This window comes from Pelobates fuscus, chromosome 8 (assembly GCF_036172605.1).
Source record: "Pelobates fuscus isolate aPelFus1 chromosome 8, aPelFus1.pri, whole genome shotgun sequence".
Classification (NCBI taxonomy): Eukaryota; Metazoa; Chordata; class Amphibia; order Anura; family Pelobatidae; genus Pelobates; species Pelobates fuscus.
The window spans coordinates 163,627,847-163,645,243 of record NC_086324.1 but is presented as its reverse complement, the minus strand read 5'-3'; the positions used below and the strand labels follow the sequence as shown (position 1 = coordinate 163,645,243).

The following is a 17,397-nucleotide window of genomic DNA, read 5'->3' as shown; positions in this document are numbered from 1 at the left end:
TTGGGCATTATAGAGTTAATGAATTAAAAAAAAAAAAAAACACCTTATAATTTAAAATAGAAATTAAAGAAGGGATTCATTCTCTTCAATGTTTCTTGCTTGATGGCAATCTCAAATATGTTGGCTCTGCTTCTTCGGTACTGAAGCCTGCTAATGTCTGTCTGTCTGTCTCTCTATCTATACTCTATCTATCTATACTCTGTCTGTCTGTCTGTGATGTAGATGTATACTTGAGTACTTGTAGGCCACTTTTATTTATAAATTTAACCATCCTCTGTGATAAAATCTTTTTCCTGTTCTCTCTCTGTAGGATGGAGTCCAGCATCTAGAAGCCCCGTATACTACATGCACTGTCAATGGTTCTGATATTCCAATTTCTAATTTGTATGCTGAATACAACAGCTCCTATTCTATCCAGGTACTCATTTTTATACTGATCTATCCAGGTACTCTGTGTAAGGTTAAAGATAGACCCTTCTCTGGGACATCTTGAGACTTCAGTCTGAAGATGCAAAAAAGTGCACACGATCATTGCATCAGTTACTATGTTGCAAAGAGTTTGTGAATGTGCCGTAGTGATAAAACTGGCCGATAAGCACTCTGCATTCCGTAGCCTAGCCAGCCCATGTTGCTAATTTCCAGTTTGGCAAAGTGTGTAAAATTTGATCTATAAGAGATCTCTTGGATGAAGGTGAATTTAAAAGAGCAGATGAGAATATATTCAGTTACCATTCTCTCTGTTTCCTCTGTGCCCCAAATGTACCCATGGCTTCTCTCCAAAATGTATTGCTCGTCCAGATGTTCTGTGCTAGCCTGGGTCTGCCATCAGTACATCTTGACTCCCACCAACAAATAAGAACATTGATTTAAAAGCCGACCTTACTTAATAGCATTTTTTTTTTAAAGTCAAAGAACATGTGGACAGTGCTAGCAATAAATATGGCTGCTTCCAGCACCCTGCACATCTTTATTAAAAAAAAAAAAAAATATGGGACAGTCGACATATGAGCAAAAAAAAATGTTTTATTAAAATAAAAACACACACACAAATATATATATATATATACATATATATATATATATATATATATTTTTTTTTAGGAAGACTGTAACTTTTAAAACTGTTCTCAGTGTACTAGTCTTTGTTTTAGATTTTTATTTTGTTTTTCATTTATTTGGCTTCCTCTTTTTTTATTTTATTTATCTATTTTATAATGATACATTATGTTCTGTTTTAAGCAAAAGAACGTCTTATCATGTTATGTAATCAGGTCTCAGTTGAATCAGTAGTGTAATACTATACGGGGACTAAGCAAATTGTTCCAAAATCCTGGCATTTGGCATTCACGGCTGACCGGCGGAAGCCATGACCATGAAATATTACAAAGCAGGTTTGATCGAGAATATTTTGAACAGCTCAATAATCTCCGACTTTTGCCAGTAGCCGTTGAAATTCCTTTTTGTTTTGCATTAAACAGTACATGTTACTGTTGCATTAAGCAGTACATCTTATTTTAACTTAGTGTATCTTACTTGTTCCCATTTCACAAATCTCATTTAATCACATAGATTACGTTAGAATTTGTGCTAATTTTACACAATATTCATTCCAATAATGCAGCGTTATTAAAACTCCTTTAAAAAAGCCAGGGGAGATTTAGCAAAGTTTTGCGTCTTGGACAGAGGTTTAAGGATATGAATGGGGAAGAGCCATCAATGCTCTGTTCCTTTCTGGTTCTGATGGTTTCCACGGTGATTGAAACACCTTTATGACCTTGCACCATTTTTCAGAAAACACTAATCTGATCAATTTTGACTGATGTCCTCATTGCTTAGGTCTACCTCAAATGAAATCTTTTATGATGTGGACACAAATTATAAACATGGTATTAATTCAATCACCCATTCTTCAATGATAACATTATTTCAGTGACTTATTCTACAATCATTATAGAATGTCTATACTAATTATGTTAATTAAGGTTAGTTATGTAAAATGCCTTTATTAGACTCTTCCAAGTCTGAAAAGAGGTCTCCGTTGCACTAGAAAATGTAGATCCTCTACCAGTCCTAGTGCAATCAGTTTATTAAAAGGTTTTCTTTAATAATATATTCCATTTCCAGCAAGTGGGAATGTGAAAAATTGCCATGGGACCTAATTCTGGGTCCAGATTCAAGAGTTTAAAACCATTGTATTAAACACTGTTTCTCCCAACATCATTACGTTAATGAAATAATACACTGTAAAATAAGTGGTTTTATTTAATAATATTAGTATTTAAAAACAGTGCTGTATTTTATTTTTCCATTTTGTTTTCAGATTGTTCAATATGACATTCAAAATATATTCTTGTGTGGGTTAAAGAGAAAAAAATTAAACGAACACTCCAAGCACAAAAACAACTTTAGTTTAATGAAGTGGTGTTGGTGCATTGATCAGGCCCTGCAGTCTCACTGCTCAATTCTCTTCCACTTAGGAGATAAATTACCTTTATTTATATTTATGCAGCCCTAGCCACACCTTCCCTGGCTGTGACTCACAGTTGTTTCATTTTCAATCAGATCTTACAGCACAGTGTGTTTACTTGATAAGTTTTTATCTCCTGCTCTGTTAGTTTATCTTTAATCACACAAGGCTGTAGGCTCTGACAGGCAATTAACAGGACAGGAGTTGAGAAATCCTAAATCGCCTGCTCCTGGGAGCTTTCAGCTCTTACTGAGCAGTAGCGGCATTTGGCAGGTAAGAAACCAAACCATTCTAAAATGGTTTGGGTCTTTACAATGGTGGGCACCAGAGCACTCCTGACACCATAACTACTACATAACCTATGATGATGGTGCTTGGAGCATTCCTTTAAAACTCCACTTTTCACCCTTCCACACAAATGTTCATTTTGGCCTGTCATCTACATGTAGGTTAAGAATATTTGACTTTTTTTCCCCCAGCATAATATGTTTGGCATTTGTTTCAGTGGTATGTCTTCTCTAACGACCTAATGTAACAGAACGTAATATAAAAGTTTTCGCAACACACTAAACATTATGAGATTGTCAATGAATTGTCATTAAGAATCTCGTAATAGCTCTTTAGTGTGTTGCAAAAACTTAATTAAAAAAAAAATGACACAATAGAATACTTCTGTAAGGCCACAGGGGAGCTGGTTAAGAACAAAATGTACATAAATCCTGAAGCAGAAGCACACGGAATCTGTGGCCAAAAAATGTAAATTAAGTGTTTAAAGTTGGCAAGTATCCTTGTGTTTGTCTGGATAAGGATTCTGTTCCAGCAAACTTACTATGCTACAATAGCATTGATATCGATACTGGTGACTGGATTATATCTAGGTAAATATTTAAAAAAGTTAAAGAAACAAAGTCCAAAGACTTTTCGATAAATGCTTACATTCCAAGGGTGCATCTCAGTTTTTGAAAGCATTTAAAGGGGAACACAAATACATACATGAATTTTCAAAACATCTACACATTTAAGAGTAACACATAAAAAAAATCACAGATTATGGTGAAAGAAGGAAAGGGTAAACTAACCTTTAAATAGTTTAAACATGCATCAGTTTCCATCTTAATGCAACTTGGTTTTTTTAGCTGTAATTAGTAGATAGATAATTCAAACTTTATCTCATCCTCCAAGAGAGAGGTCATGAACAAAACTAAAAGTGGCATATCAACATCCTAAATAATCTAGATATAAATTCTAATTTGACACCAATAAGATATTAGGAGGGGGCATGAACTCTATATATACATATACGGTATACAGTGGGTTTCTGTGCCCCACATCTCCAACATACAGCTAAAACGTCACTGCAACTTTTCCCAGTTTCACAAGAATCACATGGCCCCTATATATTAACTTTCTGAGATTCTATATATGGTCATTACAGATAGTAACATCTCTCAATAGATTCGTTCTTCTTGTCAGTCTATTATCAGAGCCGGATTTATATTGCCCAGGATGTTCTACTGGGGCTCCATCCTAGAGCCCTGATTTCTGTTTCTGTATGCGATGGCGAGTATTGTGTGTGTGGGAGTGTATGTAGTAGCAGGCTGTAGTCACTATGATGGTTGGCGTAACCATTTAAAGCCCAATGATATCTCATGCTCTCATCACATTTCAGCTCCTGAAGACCCAATGCCAGTATGGAGATTCCTGCTTATTTGCCATTTGCAGTCTTGCAACTGTTCAGTGAGTGGGACAATCCATTTTCTGAAATATAATTTTTAGCTGCTGGATTGTTGCGGCAGAATTATGCTTTCATTGGTCCTTTAAAGGACACCCCAAGCAAAATAATCACCATAGCACACTGTTTGACTTCTTACCTGGGTTACACTGGGTGCCCTTCCATACCTCCATTACCATCTCCTGAGAGTCGAACGTTCCTTAGCCGGAACTTCTGTTAGCTCTCCTTAGCTAAGTCCTGCAATGCTCAGGAGAGATAACAGAAGTTCCTACTGAGGAACATCTGGCTCCTGGGAGATAGTAGTGGAAGTATGGAGCAAAACCCGCCCAGGAAAGGAGTCTTTCCATTCAAAATGAAGAGGACAGTGTACTCCTGGTGCCATAACCACCGCAGTGTGCTGTAATCGTTATGGTGCTTGGACCGTCCTATTAAAGGAATATTTAGGTTTCGAATTAATGATTGGGTGACAGTATAGACATTAGCTGGTTATGAGAATGTTTTATTTGAGAGGTGATCCCACTGGTGTTACACGCCTTCTACCATCTTCCATAGAGCGTGGCTGCCAGGAATTGCTTTAGTTTTGCAGAAATATTCCCCCCACCAAAGTATTAATTATTCAATAAAAAAAGAATAAAAGTATCGAATTGCCTATAATATACTGACCGTCCATTTGTGAAGGACTGCCAATAAATAAGACCTTTTCTATTTTACGCAGTCATGTCTCCGATCCTGTTTCCAAGAACAAATGGTGGAAAAATGCAAATGTGCCTATTACTTGTACCCACTACCGTCAGGATTTAAATACTGCAACAACGAGGAGTATATTGACTGGGGTAGGTATCCACGGCTAAATTCAATGATGGAGTATTTGTTCCACTTATGCAGTAAATGCGTTTGTCAAACAGAATGTATGTATAGTCAATAAACTTCATCAGCCTTCAAGGAAGTTTTTTTTTTGTTTTTTGCCACTCATATATGTAGAGTCTACCTGGGATGCCCATGCACTAGACTAGACCTTTTGCCAAGTCAACATTTCAGCCTGTCTTTCAGAGGTTCCTTAGCCCAATTTTCATTTTCACATGGTTTCTTTTTTTCTTAGTGCCTTGTTATAACGAATTGAGGGATTCTGTGGCTGACAGAGAGATTTGTATTGGTTATTGTCAGCAGCCATGCAAGTAAGTAGACAAAACAAGGCCCCATGGTGGGTTTCCAGTTAAATAATCAATAAAGTATGTCAAGGATCCCAGAATTTTCTATACTGAGACCTGTCCAAAACAATCTTTTTAATTAAATGTTTCCTATTTTTACACACCTGTTTGGGTTTCCGAGACCTTCATTTTCTCTCTCACCTAGCATGCTATCCAATTTCCTTTTCTGCATATATATATATTGTTTATATGAGTTGCCTTAGGTTTTCAATTGTGTGCTATCCTGATCTTGGCTTGTTTCTCATTTGGTAATATGTGCTGCCCCATTCTGACCTTGACTTTTTCAATATTTGCTCCTCCTGATCTTGGCATCTTGACAATTTGATAACACGTGCCTCCTCTCCTGATCTGGGCTTGTTCCTTATTTGAGGACCTTTGCTGTCAATCATGTTTGCTAGATCACCATCTCAGAACCTGTGTTGGATATCTGCAATCTCCACACTGACCTTGGCTTGTTTATCATTTCAAATTGTCCAGTCTAATGTGGACTTGTTTGCCACATGAGAAACTGTGGTTCCTCTCCTGATGTATGCTTGTTTACCATATTAAGAACCTCTGGTTCCCCTCCTGACCTTGCATCGTTTACCATATGAGAACTTGTTCTGCCCATCCTGACCTTGACTTGCTGAACAATGTGTTCTCCATTTCTTGTTCTAAGTGTGTTTATTACCAAAATTATCCTTGCAAATATATTTGATTATTTCTTGGAATAATACACATTATTATATTCTCCTTTTCTTTGTCTTAGCGATACTCAGTATAAAATGACCATATCCATGGCTGACTGGCCATCTACAGCAGCAGTGGTAAGTGCACAGTCTCCATACACACCCTGCATGGGTACAAGGGTCATAGAAGGAGTTCAGTATTTAAGGAGTTTAGTATATTGTATCAGTAGAATTATTTAGTAAATGAGGGCTGCCTCTCACTGCTGTGAAAAACCCCAGCCTTAGATTTTCTCCTTCAATAGTCAGAAGATACGTATCTCATTAATTTAGCCTTCCATGTTCAGTATTTGTTGGTGGTACTTCTGCCTGATGGTGGTGTTACCTATAAAGAAATATTGAGCTCCAAAACCCCTGAAAACAATCATGAATTTAAGGACACAAAATCAAGTCCTGCACTCAAATTCCCACTACTCTTGGGCGGCAGCAATGCCCATAGTACACATCAGCCCCAATACATACAGTAAAAACCAAAGAAAAAAACCCTATTAAGGGTTAATACGCATGTGGGGTTTAGAAAATACCCATCTCTGTCTCATTAGAGATCTCTTTGCCAGAAGCTCAAGGAAGGTGAAAGGTTAGTGTAAGACCCACCTAAGTGGTTTGCCTTGACGTGACAGGTGGGCTAAACTCTCTCATGGCCATTGGAGAAACTAAATAACCCCCATTTGTTTAAATATGCATAGGGATTTGGGAAGAGCGCAGGTAACTTTTTAATTAGTTTTTTTACTGTACGAATTTAAGGACGTCTAACAACAATTATATTCCTCATTTCTTTCCTTCAGGATTGGATTTATCATGTCCTGTCTTTTGAAAAAGATTCCAGCACGGAGATCACTGTTAATCGGTAAGGTCTTACCGGATATATTTTCATATGACATTGATTTTATCGAAGGAGCCTGTCATTTTTCATGGTTGGTTTTAAGCTGAAGGGTCTCTCCTCCTAGTGATTCTGCCGACATTAGGAGAGACAACAAAGTGTGGCAACGTTCTAGACGTGATACAGTCACCATGGAAAGAAGTGGATGATTTACCTGGTTTTGATGATGAATATGGGCTATCTTACCCCATTTTCTATTTCCTAAATCCCCCCCATGCTATTATGATTGCAGCAATAAGATTTGTACCAACAAATATCTCACTGTACATTTTGTATGTAATCTCGTTAAACCTTTTTGCTCTAGTGTGGGTGGATGTTGGTGGAGAATTCGATTTGAGACAGAGCTGTAAATACTAGGTCAAAACAATCACGAATAGATTACTACTTCAGTTGAGTAGAAACTCTCAGAAATTTACTGAACGACTTAAAAAAAAACTGCTAGGATATATTATTATAATAATAAATAAATAAAGTCTGTTATTTATAGAAGCCCGTAGATTTTAACAGTCCTAATCATCTCTTTTTTTTAATTTTTTTTTTGTCCCCTATGTTTCAGAAATGGCATCATGAGATTGAACATTTACTTTCAGGAGTTTAACTATCGGAACATTGCAGAGTCTGCTAGCACCAACGTGAGTTCCTCGTGGGCGGAGTCTTGGGTTACTATTACAGTAAAAATGCTTTGGTATAAAAGGGAGAAGAACAATGAAAACCCACAATAAATTGGATATGTTAAACAAAGAATGGTGCAAAATAGAAAGGGTGTAGATTTTTCTCCCTTTTTACTGCTAAGCAAGAATTCTGCAATTTAGTTTTCAGTTCATCACAATTCATTGCATAGCAAATCAATCACTCAATCAATCAACCATTTTATTACATAAGCTTGTACATTTTTTTGATGCTAACATTCCCTTCACATTGTATCCTCCACGAAAGATGACATAGTTGCACTTTAAAGTGTTTTTTTGTTTGTTTTGTTAATGACCTGTACAGAATACTGGTACCTTGTATTTATTTTTTTAAATCAGACACATTTATTAGCTAACCCCAGGACTGTAGTAAACTGAGAACCTAAATTGTCAAATTTAAAAGGACACTGTAGGCACCCACACCACTTCAACTCATTAAAGCGGTCTGGGTGCAAACTCCCATAACCCTTAACCCTAGAGTGGTAATTAATTATTGAAGTTTTTATAAACTGCAATAATTATCTGCTAGGGTTACCTCCTCCTCTAGTGGCTGTCTACAAGATAGCAACTAGAGGGACTTCCTGGCTTGAATGCGACTTTTAATCACCTAAACGACACTGGACGTCCTCACGCTATGCATGAGAACTTCCAGCATCACCGGAATAACCATAGGAAAGCATTGAATGATGCTTTCCTATGGGGAAATCGTAATGCGAGCGCGGCCATTGCAGTGCATGTGCATTAGGTCTCCCCTGCCAGACCCAGGTGACAAAAGGGGTTTGGATTTGGAAAAATCACTTTATAAGTAGCTGTAGGCATTCTAAATGCCCCACTTTTGGAAGGATAGTCCCTATTTTGGGAGCCTGTCCTGAACTAATCCCCTGGTGTCTCCAAATGCTGGATACCATGGGATTAGAAGTGTGCCTAGGCAGCACAGTACGAGAGCATCATAAGATGTATTTATACTGCCTCTAGGACCATGTAGGAAGGGCTTCCACAGTGCTCTCTGCATGGTCCTGTAAATTGGGTGCTGGCCAGACAGGCTGGCACACGTTCACTTTCCAGGCAGGCCTGACAATTGTGAGTTGTGCCACTGGCACAAGTTGACTCATTGGCAATGCCTCCCCAGGCAACGCCCACCCGTCCCTATTCCATACCTCCCAATACTGGGTGGCATGCAGTTTCCAGGGGCTTGGTGAATTTTAAATGCTGTTCCCACCAATGAGGATATGCTAAAATAGCAGAGGGATCCAATTTATGGGTCCTGACATAGGGATTAAGAACCACTTATAGTGTAAAGGTAGCTTTATTGAGAGTAGCAATGTGTGAGTAGCAATTGACTGTGTTTGGACTCCAATCATCCAATATCTTCTTTTTTCTGAAGGTGGTTTGGCTACTATCAAATCTGGGAGGACAATTTGGTTTCTGGATGGGTGGTTCCGTCTTGTGCATCATCGAGTTTGGAGAGATTATTATTGATTGCATCTGGATCACTATACTCAAAATTCTGGCATGGCAAAAGGACAGGAAACAAAGGAGAAAACGACCTGATTATTCTGATCCTCCTCCAACTATATCTGAGCTGGTGGAAAGTTACACAAATCCCGCATTCGTAAGTGAGGACAATGGCGAAATACACATGGACATGCCAGGCACTCCAGGAATACCTGGAACTCCTCCTCCACACTATGACTCTCTACGAGTGCAATCATTCGATGTTATTGAACCTCTATCCAGTGACGAAGAGATGGACAATTAAAACATTAACTCCTATTATTTCAAATGAAAAACATTAGTAACCCGTCAATCAAGCAATATCTACGTAATCAGAATTAAAGTAGATCAGATGTTAATCATGTATTTATCACAGGGTTTTTTCATAAGGGAGGTGAAATTTAATCTACCTGGTATGGCCAAAACCAGTGTCCAGGAAGAGAACACCCTAGAATTAAGGTTACATCAACTGTGACACTTTATTATCATTCCAATGAAAACATTATTAAGCATATGAATAGTATATGGGCTGAATAGATTGTAATTATAGGAAACACTGTTTAGTTATGTGGTGTTAAATCTTGTTTCATTCATGGGATTTTATTGTGTTTGTATAAAATTGCGCATTACTTATTTTTTCAGGATGTGTCTGGTAAAATATTGTTTAAGGCAAGCATGTCAAACTCGCGGCCCACAAAGGACATCTTTGCAGCCCGGCGAGCCGCGAGTGCATGCTTCGTGTTAAAGCAAAGTAGGCACCTGCTTTCTCCATTGCAGGTGCCTGCTCTGCTAAAATTTACCGGCCCGGGGAGGAGAGGAAGGTGGATGCAGCGAGGGAGCTCAGCTTTCCTGCTCCTCACTGCTCCCTCGCGCACGCCTTCTGTAGTGATCCTGGGCGCCGGAATATGACATAATATTCTGGCACTCGGCATCACTAAACTGCGTGCGAGGGAGCAGTGAAGCGCAGGAAGGAGATCTCCAAATAGAAGAGGGCCCAGACCAGCTCCCAACGGTAGGGAGCAATAAATAAAATGATGTGAGTGCAAGAATGTGTAAATGTGTGTGTGTCTGTCAGTGTGTGTGTTTCTGTCAGTGACTATGTGTGTCAGTGAGTGTGTCTGTGTGTCTGTCAGTGAGTGTCTGTGTGTGTCTGTCTGTCTGTGAGTGTGTGTGCATGTGTGTGGGTGTGTCTGTCAGTGAGAGTGTGTGTGTGTGTGTGAGTGTGTTGGTCAGTGTTGCATTGGCTGCGACTGGACAGTGAAGTACCTGGAGGTGTATGGAGGCACACATCGCCACGTCACATTCCGACATGACATTGACGTGCTCCACCTTCACAGGTTTTCAAGAAGTAGCAGGAGGATCAGATTTGGCACAGGGTGCAAAAGGCGCCATTTGGGGTATACCAGGGGCTGGACTCCGGAATCGCATACTGGCATCGGCAATGTGAGTGGAGTCTGCTTGTTGGCTAGAGGAGGGTACTGGGATTTAGTATATGGTGGTGACTGGCATTTAACAGAGGAGGGTGCTGTAGTTTAGTAGAGGGGGATTTTTTTTTTACTGTACTTTTGAAAATAAACCTACGTTTCTATGAAAATGTTAGGTTGTTTTTTTTTTTACGGCCCTCATAAACTTAAACCTTGTTTATGTGGCCCCTGCTAGACTTTGAGTTTGGCATGCTTGTAATACACAATGAACAAGGATAACGTATACCAGGCCTTGGAATGGCCAGGCCTAACGTAAATAAAGAATGGGCAAAATACTAACAGAGGTCAAGGACACAGAAAGAGACACAACGAGGAAACAAGCCAAAAGTCAAGGATACCAGAAATACGGGGAAGTCAAAGTCAAATACCAAAAATAACTAGAATAGGAACGCACTCTCTGTTAACCAACTAGTGGAAACCACGACAGGGAACTGACCAAATGCCATTTTGAGTTTAAATAACCCTCCTAAGGCTATGATTGGTTGTACATGGCCTTTGACCCCAAAACGTGCGTGCATGTAGTTTTCGTGACATCACATGCATGTTGATGCCATCTTTGTTGAGGACGGAGGCCGGGCTACATAGTTGCTTGGGACCGCAGCGGCCAGTATTCATTAGAACGTCGCACCGGTCGGGGATCGCTCCACAAGGGTGCTGATTGGCAAGCTGATTTGCCTTAGGTAATTTTTTTATTATTTTTAACAACGTGACCGCATCGATCGGATGAGGCCACACAGTAGGAGGCGCGGGGGACGTGACAATTACATACTTGTTGGCACTAACGGCTTCTTGCTTAGTTTATTAGCTTGTTTCCGCAGAAACTATACTGTCACCACAGCTCCATGTCTAATTTGTTTCTCTTCTCACTGAGCACAGTCACTTCTTTATACCTTGTACCATATGCCTTGCTAGCACATGGTTAGACCTCCTCTTGTCCTACTATTAGGCAATACACATTCAGCTGGATATTATGCTCCAAAATGTTCAGTTTATTCGAATGCCATGTTCATGTTATGACAATTCTTTACTTGCAGTACTTGCTGGAGGTGGTGTGGCTTTCTTTGTAAGCATGTTTGTTCTCTTACACCTTTTTCTTTTAGGTAATTTTTTTTTTTGTTTTGTTAAAAGAGGCATGATTGATCTAACTGTGATCTTGACATACCCATTCCTGACATACCGTAATATTTACTACAATACTGTATACTATATCTCTGCCTCAATAAAAACAGAGAATGACAAAAACATTTTTTGAAATTTTATTATGTAGAAAAGTGATCCTTCTTTGATTAAGGCCATCTTCCAAAACACTGATAAATCTACTGGAATGTTATAATGTAAGCCTAAGGGCAGGGCTTTCTCTATTCTGTGCCAGTATGTTGAATTATACACTGCTCAAAAAAATACACAAGGGAACACAAAAATAACACATCCTAGATCTGAATGAATTAAATATTCTTCTGAAATACTTTGTTCTTTACATAGTTGAATGTGCTGACAACAAAATCACACAAAAATTAAAAAATGGAAATCAAATTTTTCAACCCATGGAGGTCTGGATTTGGAGTCACACTCAAAATTAAAGTGGAAAAACACACTACAGGCTGATCCAACCTTGATGTAATGTCCTTAAAACAAGTCAAAATGAGGCTCGGTAGTGTGTGTGGCCTCCACGTGCCTGTATAACCTCCCTACAACGCCTGTGCATGCTCCTGATGAGGTGGCGGATGGTCTCCTGAGGGATCTCCTCCCAGACCTGGACTAAAGCATTTGCCAACTCCTGGGCAGTCTGTGGTGCAACGTGACCTTGGTGGATGGAGCGAGACATGATGTCCCAGATGTGCTCAATTGGATTCAGGTCTGGGGAACGGGCTGGCCAGTCCATAGCATCAATGCCTTCGTCTTGCAGGAACTGCTGACACACTCCAGCCACATGAGGTCTAGCATTGTCTTGCATTAGGAGGAACCCAGGGCCAACCGCACCAGCATATGGTCTCACAAGATGTCTGAGGATCTCATCTCGGTACCTAATGGCAGTCAGGCTACCTATGGCGAGCACATGGAGGGCTGTGCGGCCCCCAAAGAAATGCCACCCCACACCATTATTGACCCACTGCCAAACCGGTCATGTTGGAGGATGTTGCAGGCAGCAGAACGTTCTCCGCAGTGTCTCCAGACTATGTCACGTCTGTCACATGTGCTCAGTGTGAACCTGCTTTCATCTGTGAAGAGCACAGGGCGCCAGTGGCGAATTTGCCAATTTTGGTGTTCTCTGGCAAATGCCAAATGTCCTGCACGGTGTTGGGCTGTAAGCACAACCCCCACCTGTGGACGTCGGGCCCTCATACCACCCTCATGGAGTCTGTTTCTGACCGTTTGAGCAGACACATGCACATTTGTGGCCTACTGGAGGTCATTTTGCAGGGCTCTGGCAGTGCTCCTCCTGTTCCTCATTGCACAAAGGCAGAGGTAGCTGTCCTGCTGCGGGGTTGTGGCCCTCCTACGGCCTCCTCCACGTCTCCTGATGTACTGGCCTGTCTCCTGGTAGCGCCTCCATGCTCTGGACACTACGCTGACAGACACAGCAAACCTTCTTGCCACAGCTCGCATTGATGTGCCATCCTGGATGAGCTGCACTACCTGAGCCACTTGTGTGGGTTTTAGACTCCGTCTCATGCTACCACTAGAGTGAAAGCACCGACAGCATTCAAAAGTGACCAAAACATCAGTCAGGAAGCATAGGAACTGAGAAGTGGTCTGTGGTCACCACCTGCAGAACCACTCCTTTATTGGGGGTGTCTTGCTAATTGCCTATAATTTCCACCTGTTGTCTATCCCATATGCACAACAGCATGTGAAATTGATTGTCATTCAGTGTTGCTTCCTAAGTGGACAGTTTGATTTCACAGGCGTGTGAGTGACTTGGAGTTACATTGTGTTGTTTAAGTGTTCCCTTTATTTTTTTTGAGCAGTGTAGATTGTTCTGTCTGTATCACCTTGTCCATGCACAATATACTATATTTTCTAAAATATCCTGCATAAGTAGACTGTATAAAAAAATGTAAACAAAAAAAAAGGTCAACTATAATGAAACGGATGGTTAGGAGATTTTCTTAGAATTATATTGTATTTAACACAACAAAAACAAAAACGACCTGGCAGGAATGTGTGTTTGCGTTACATACATTCCTGAAGTTCTGAAGTTGATACAGGCAAGCAATGGGAATGTATTTCTATGGCCATTATCTAATATTACAAGTTTTTAGAATGAAAAGTATTTCTTAAACTGTGTACCTTGTCTTTAAGAAATTTAGCAAACTGAAAGGTTGATAGAAATTGAACATATTGTTTTCCATACAATGTTTCTTTAATAAATGACCTCTTACCCATAGCCAGTGAATATAGTATTCAGACTTCAGACATATTTTCCCAAGCTAGTGGAATTCTCCATTCAGGGAATTTCTCATGTCATGTCCTACCTTAAAGGGACACTCCAGGCAGCTAAACGAGTAAAGCTTAAGTTAAAGCTAATAAACTCAAAATACTTCTGATTAGTTTCTCTTCTTTAAATTCTGTGTAGTTTTCCTACAGTGCTGTAAAATGTTTTTCCGTTTTCCAGCCTCCTTAACCATACCCCTCTGACATTTCAACATGTTCCTGATTCCCAGTCTCTGAAAGAAACGTACCTTTTGCAGCCTATGAAAATAGAGTCTTGCCTTATCTAGTGTAAGGAATGCTCACAGCAAAGACTGCATTGCAACTAGAGCTCATATGTGCTCCTCTCCGTCCCTCCATGTAATACAAATACTACATTCTCCTCCAGCCCCTGTCAGCCAACCTCCCTACCCAGGGATGTATCTTTATCTTAAAGGAACACTATAAAGCAGTTTTAGTGTGTAGATCATTCCCCTGCAATTTCACTGTTATTTAGGAGCTAACCCCTTAAGGACACTGTTACGACACTCACCGCCAGATAGATGAAGCCGCCGTTTAGTCAATAATCCCCTTTTCCAGAAATGCAGGTTCTGTACAGCCGACCGTCAAACTCCCGAACGGAGGATACGTTAACGCAGCAACTCCCGACCATCAAATCAGCCGAACTCCTTTCACAGCTAGAAATAACGAAAGCGCTGTCCCAGTAGTAATTCCCCCCACAAACGAGACCAAGCTCCGTCTTGAGGGTCAAACAGGAATGTGTTTAATGGGGGCTACCTGCCCGGTATTTATGCAGGTCTCCCACAAGGTGGACACTCCCCTAGGGGACCTTGTGGAAGACTGTAACACATATTGGACAGTAGCCAATTGCAGTGGCTTCAGTGTAAGCCTCCCCATCTTACCCATAAATCCTTCTTCTCTATCCCGGAGATAATTGGGAAGAAACCTAATTATCTCCAAGGATAGAGGCAAATCGACATTTTAAATACAATAGGAAAAATACATTAAAATACATAAATGAGGAAATACCGAATAAATATGGTTCGTATAACGTATCCCCAGATAGCCTGGATCTGAGGGCATATTTCTACTGAATAGCGCTCAGATCCGATGTACATAGTTCAATCGCCATGGAGTCAAAGTCTCTCACAAGTCCTTCGGTATACGATTGACTCCATGGGACGGCTATCTGGGTGAAGTCCACATGTACGTTAAAAAACTCCCGAACGGACCGGTGTTTGTATGCCTTGACGAAATAGAAGGCGGGCGGCAGCTTCCAGCGGTGTTCGGTAGATAAAGTGTCCGCTTTTAGTTCCATAGGATCGACACCAAACACCGCTGATCTTCCTCGTGTCTCAAAATGGCCGCCGCCTCGTGGTCGGCATACGAACGACGACCACCCGTACGGATGGAATGGAGAGGTGTCTGCGGTTAACCACAACGTTCTAATTGGGGCCAAGAGGTTAACAAGCAGCACACTCCTCTCCTGGGTGGCCGTCTGTTCGGTAGTTTCAATCAGTATTCCGGAACCACACGAACAGGGGCATACGGACAGGAAATCCAACGAAATAAGGGCAAACAGACGAACAAGTATTACTAGTCTGTACAGATGGATCTGTCACAGACACATGACGGAAATATTCCGTCATGATTCCCTTTTATTCAAGAAGTTGTGTCCTTAACCCCTTAAGACCGGAGGGCGTACTATTACGTCCTTTTAAAAGCGGCTCTAAACGCCGCCGGACGTAATAGTACGCCCTCCGGTTTTTAGTAACTTACCCGGTCGCTGGCGGTCCCACGCCGGCGATCGCGGTTCGGGGGACTCCCAGGGAGCCCCCCGCGGCACGTCCGCCCTCCAGGAGCCCTCCCGGCCATGTGAGAGTGAGGTCCTTGCGAGGACCTCACAATCACATGGCCGGTATAGCTGCCTGCTGCATTGCCAGCAGGGGGACCAACTGTAATGACAGTTGGTCCCCCTGCTGGCTGAAAATCAAATAAAAATGTTTTAAAACAGTGTAAAAATAAATAAATTATATACTTAGATCATATATATATATTATATATATATGATCTAAGTATATATATACACATATACACACATACACATACACCGTCTAGGTGTATTTTAATATTAATATATATATAATTATATATATATATTAATATCAAATTACACGTAGACTGATACTGATTAAATATATATATAATTATTGTTATATATATAATTATAAATAATATAAAAAAAATTAATATGTAAATACGTAAAAAAAATTAAATAAAAAAATAATTAAAAATAAAATATTAAAAAATATATAGATGTGTTTTATTTCGTTCTAACTGTATTCTGATATTAATATATATATATTTATATCAAAATACACTTATAACGAAATAATATATATATCTATATACATAAATATATACGTATATATCACTATATATATACCTATATATAAATAAAAATATTAAAAAATATATATATATATATACGTATATATACACATATGTATATATATACATATATTAATTCTACACATATATTTATGTAATAATTTTACATAATTAGGTATCCTAATTAATTACAATTAGCGGGACCTGCCTGACCACCCATGCCGAAAGTATAGGGAATTTAATTTGCTAGCACTATATTTAACCCTATAACTTTCCAAGACACCATAAAACCTGTACTGTTTTACTCGGGAGACTACGCTGAACACAAATATTAGTGTATCAAAACAGTAAAATGTATTACAACCATGATATCGCCAGTAAAAGTGAAGTTTTTTGCATTTTTCACGCACAAACAGCACTTACAGGGACGATATTATTGCTGCAATACTTTTTACTGTTTTGAAACACAAATATTTGTGTTCAGCGAAGTCTCCTGAGTACAACAGTACCCCTCATGTACAGGTTTTATGGTGTTTTCAAAAATTACAGCGTCAAATATAAGGCTTGTGTTTAATTTTTTTCACATTAAAATTCGCCAGATTGCTTACGTTGCCTTTATGACCCTATGGTAGCCCAAGAATGAAAATTACCCCTATGATGGCATACCATTTGCAATAGTAGACAACCAAAGGTATTGCAAATGGGGTATGTCCAGTCTTTTTTAGTAGCCACTTAGTCACAAACACTGGCCAAAATTGGCGTTTTTTGCATTTTTCACACACAAACAAATACAAACGCTAACTTTGGCCAGTGTTTGTGACCAAATGGCTACTAAAAAAGACTGGACATCGCTTATTTGCAATACCTTGGGTCGTCTACTATTGCAAATGGTATG

The 17,397-nt window shown here is 39.8% G+C and overlaps 1 protein-coding gene across 1 annotated transcript in view; it reads left to right on the top strand.

Annotated features, from left to right (window-relative positions):
• Positions 1-9,830, top strand: part of SCNN1B (sodium channel epithelial 1 subunit beta) — a 41,764-nt gene extending 31,934 nt beyond the window's left edge. The window contains exons 7-13 of the mRNA XM_063430635.1: positions 311-418; positions 4,915-5,032; positions 5,299-5,374; positions 6,156-6,213; positions 6,918-6,979; positions 7,569-7,644; positions 9,086-9,830. Coding sequence (XP_063286705.1) covers positions 311-418; positions 4,915-5,032; positions 5,299-5,374; positions 6,156-6,213; positions 6,918-6,979; positions 7,569-7,644; positions 9,086-9,460 — 873 coding nt within the window. The 3' untranslated portion in view covers positions 9,461-9,830. The remainder of the gene's footprint in view (positions 1-310; positions 419-4,914; positions 5,033-5,298; positions 5,375-6,155; positions 6,214-6,917; positions 6,980-7,568; positions 7,645-9,085) is intronic.
• The last annotated feature ends 7,567 nt before the right edge of the window (positions 9,831-17,397 follow it).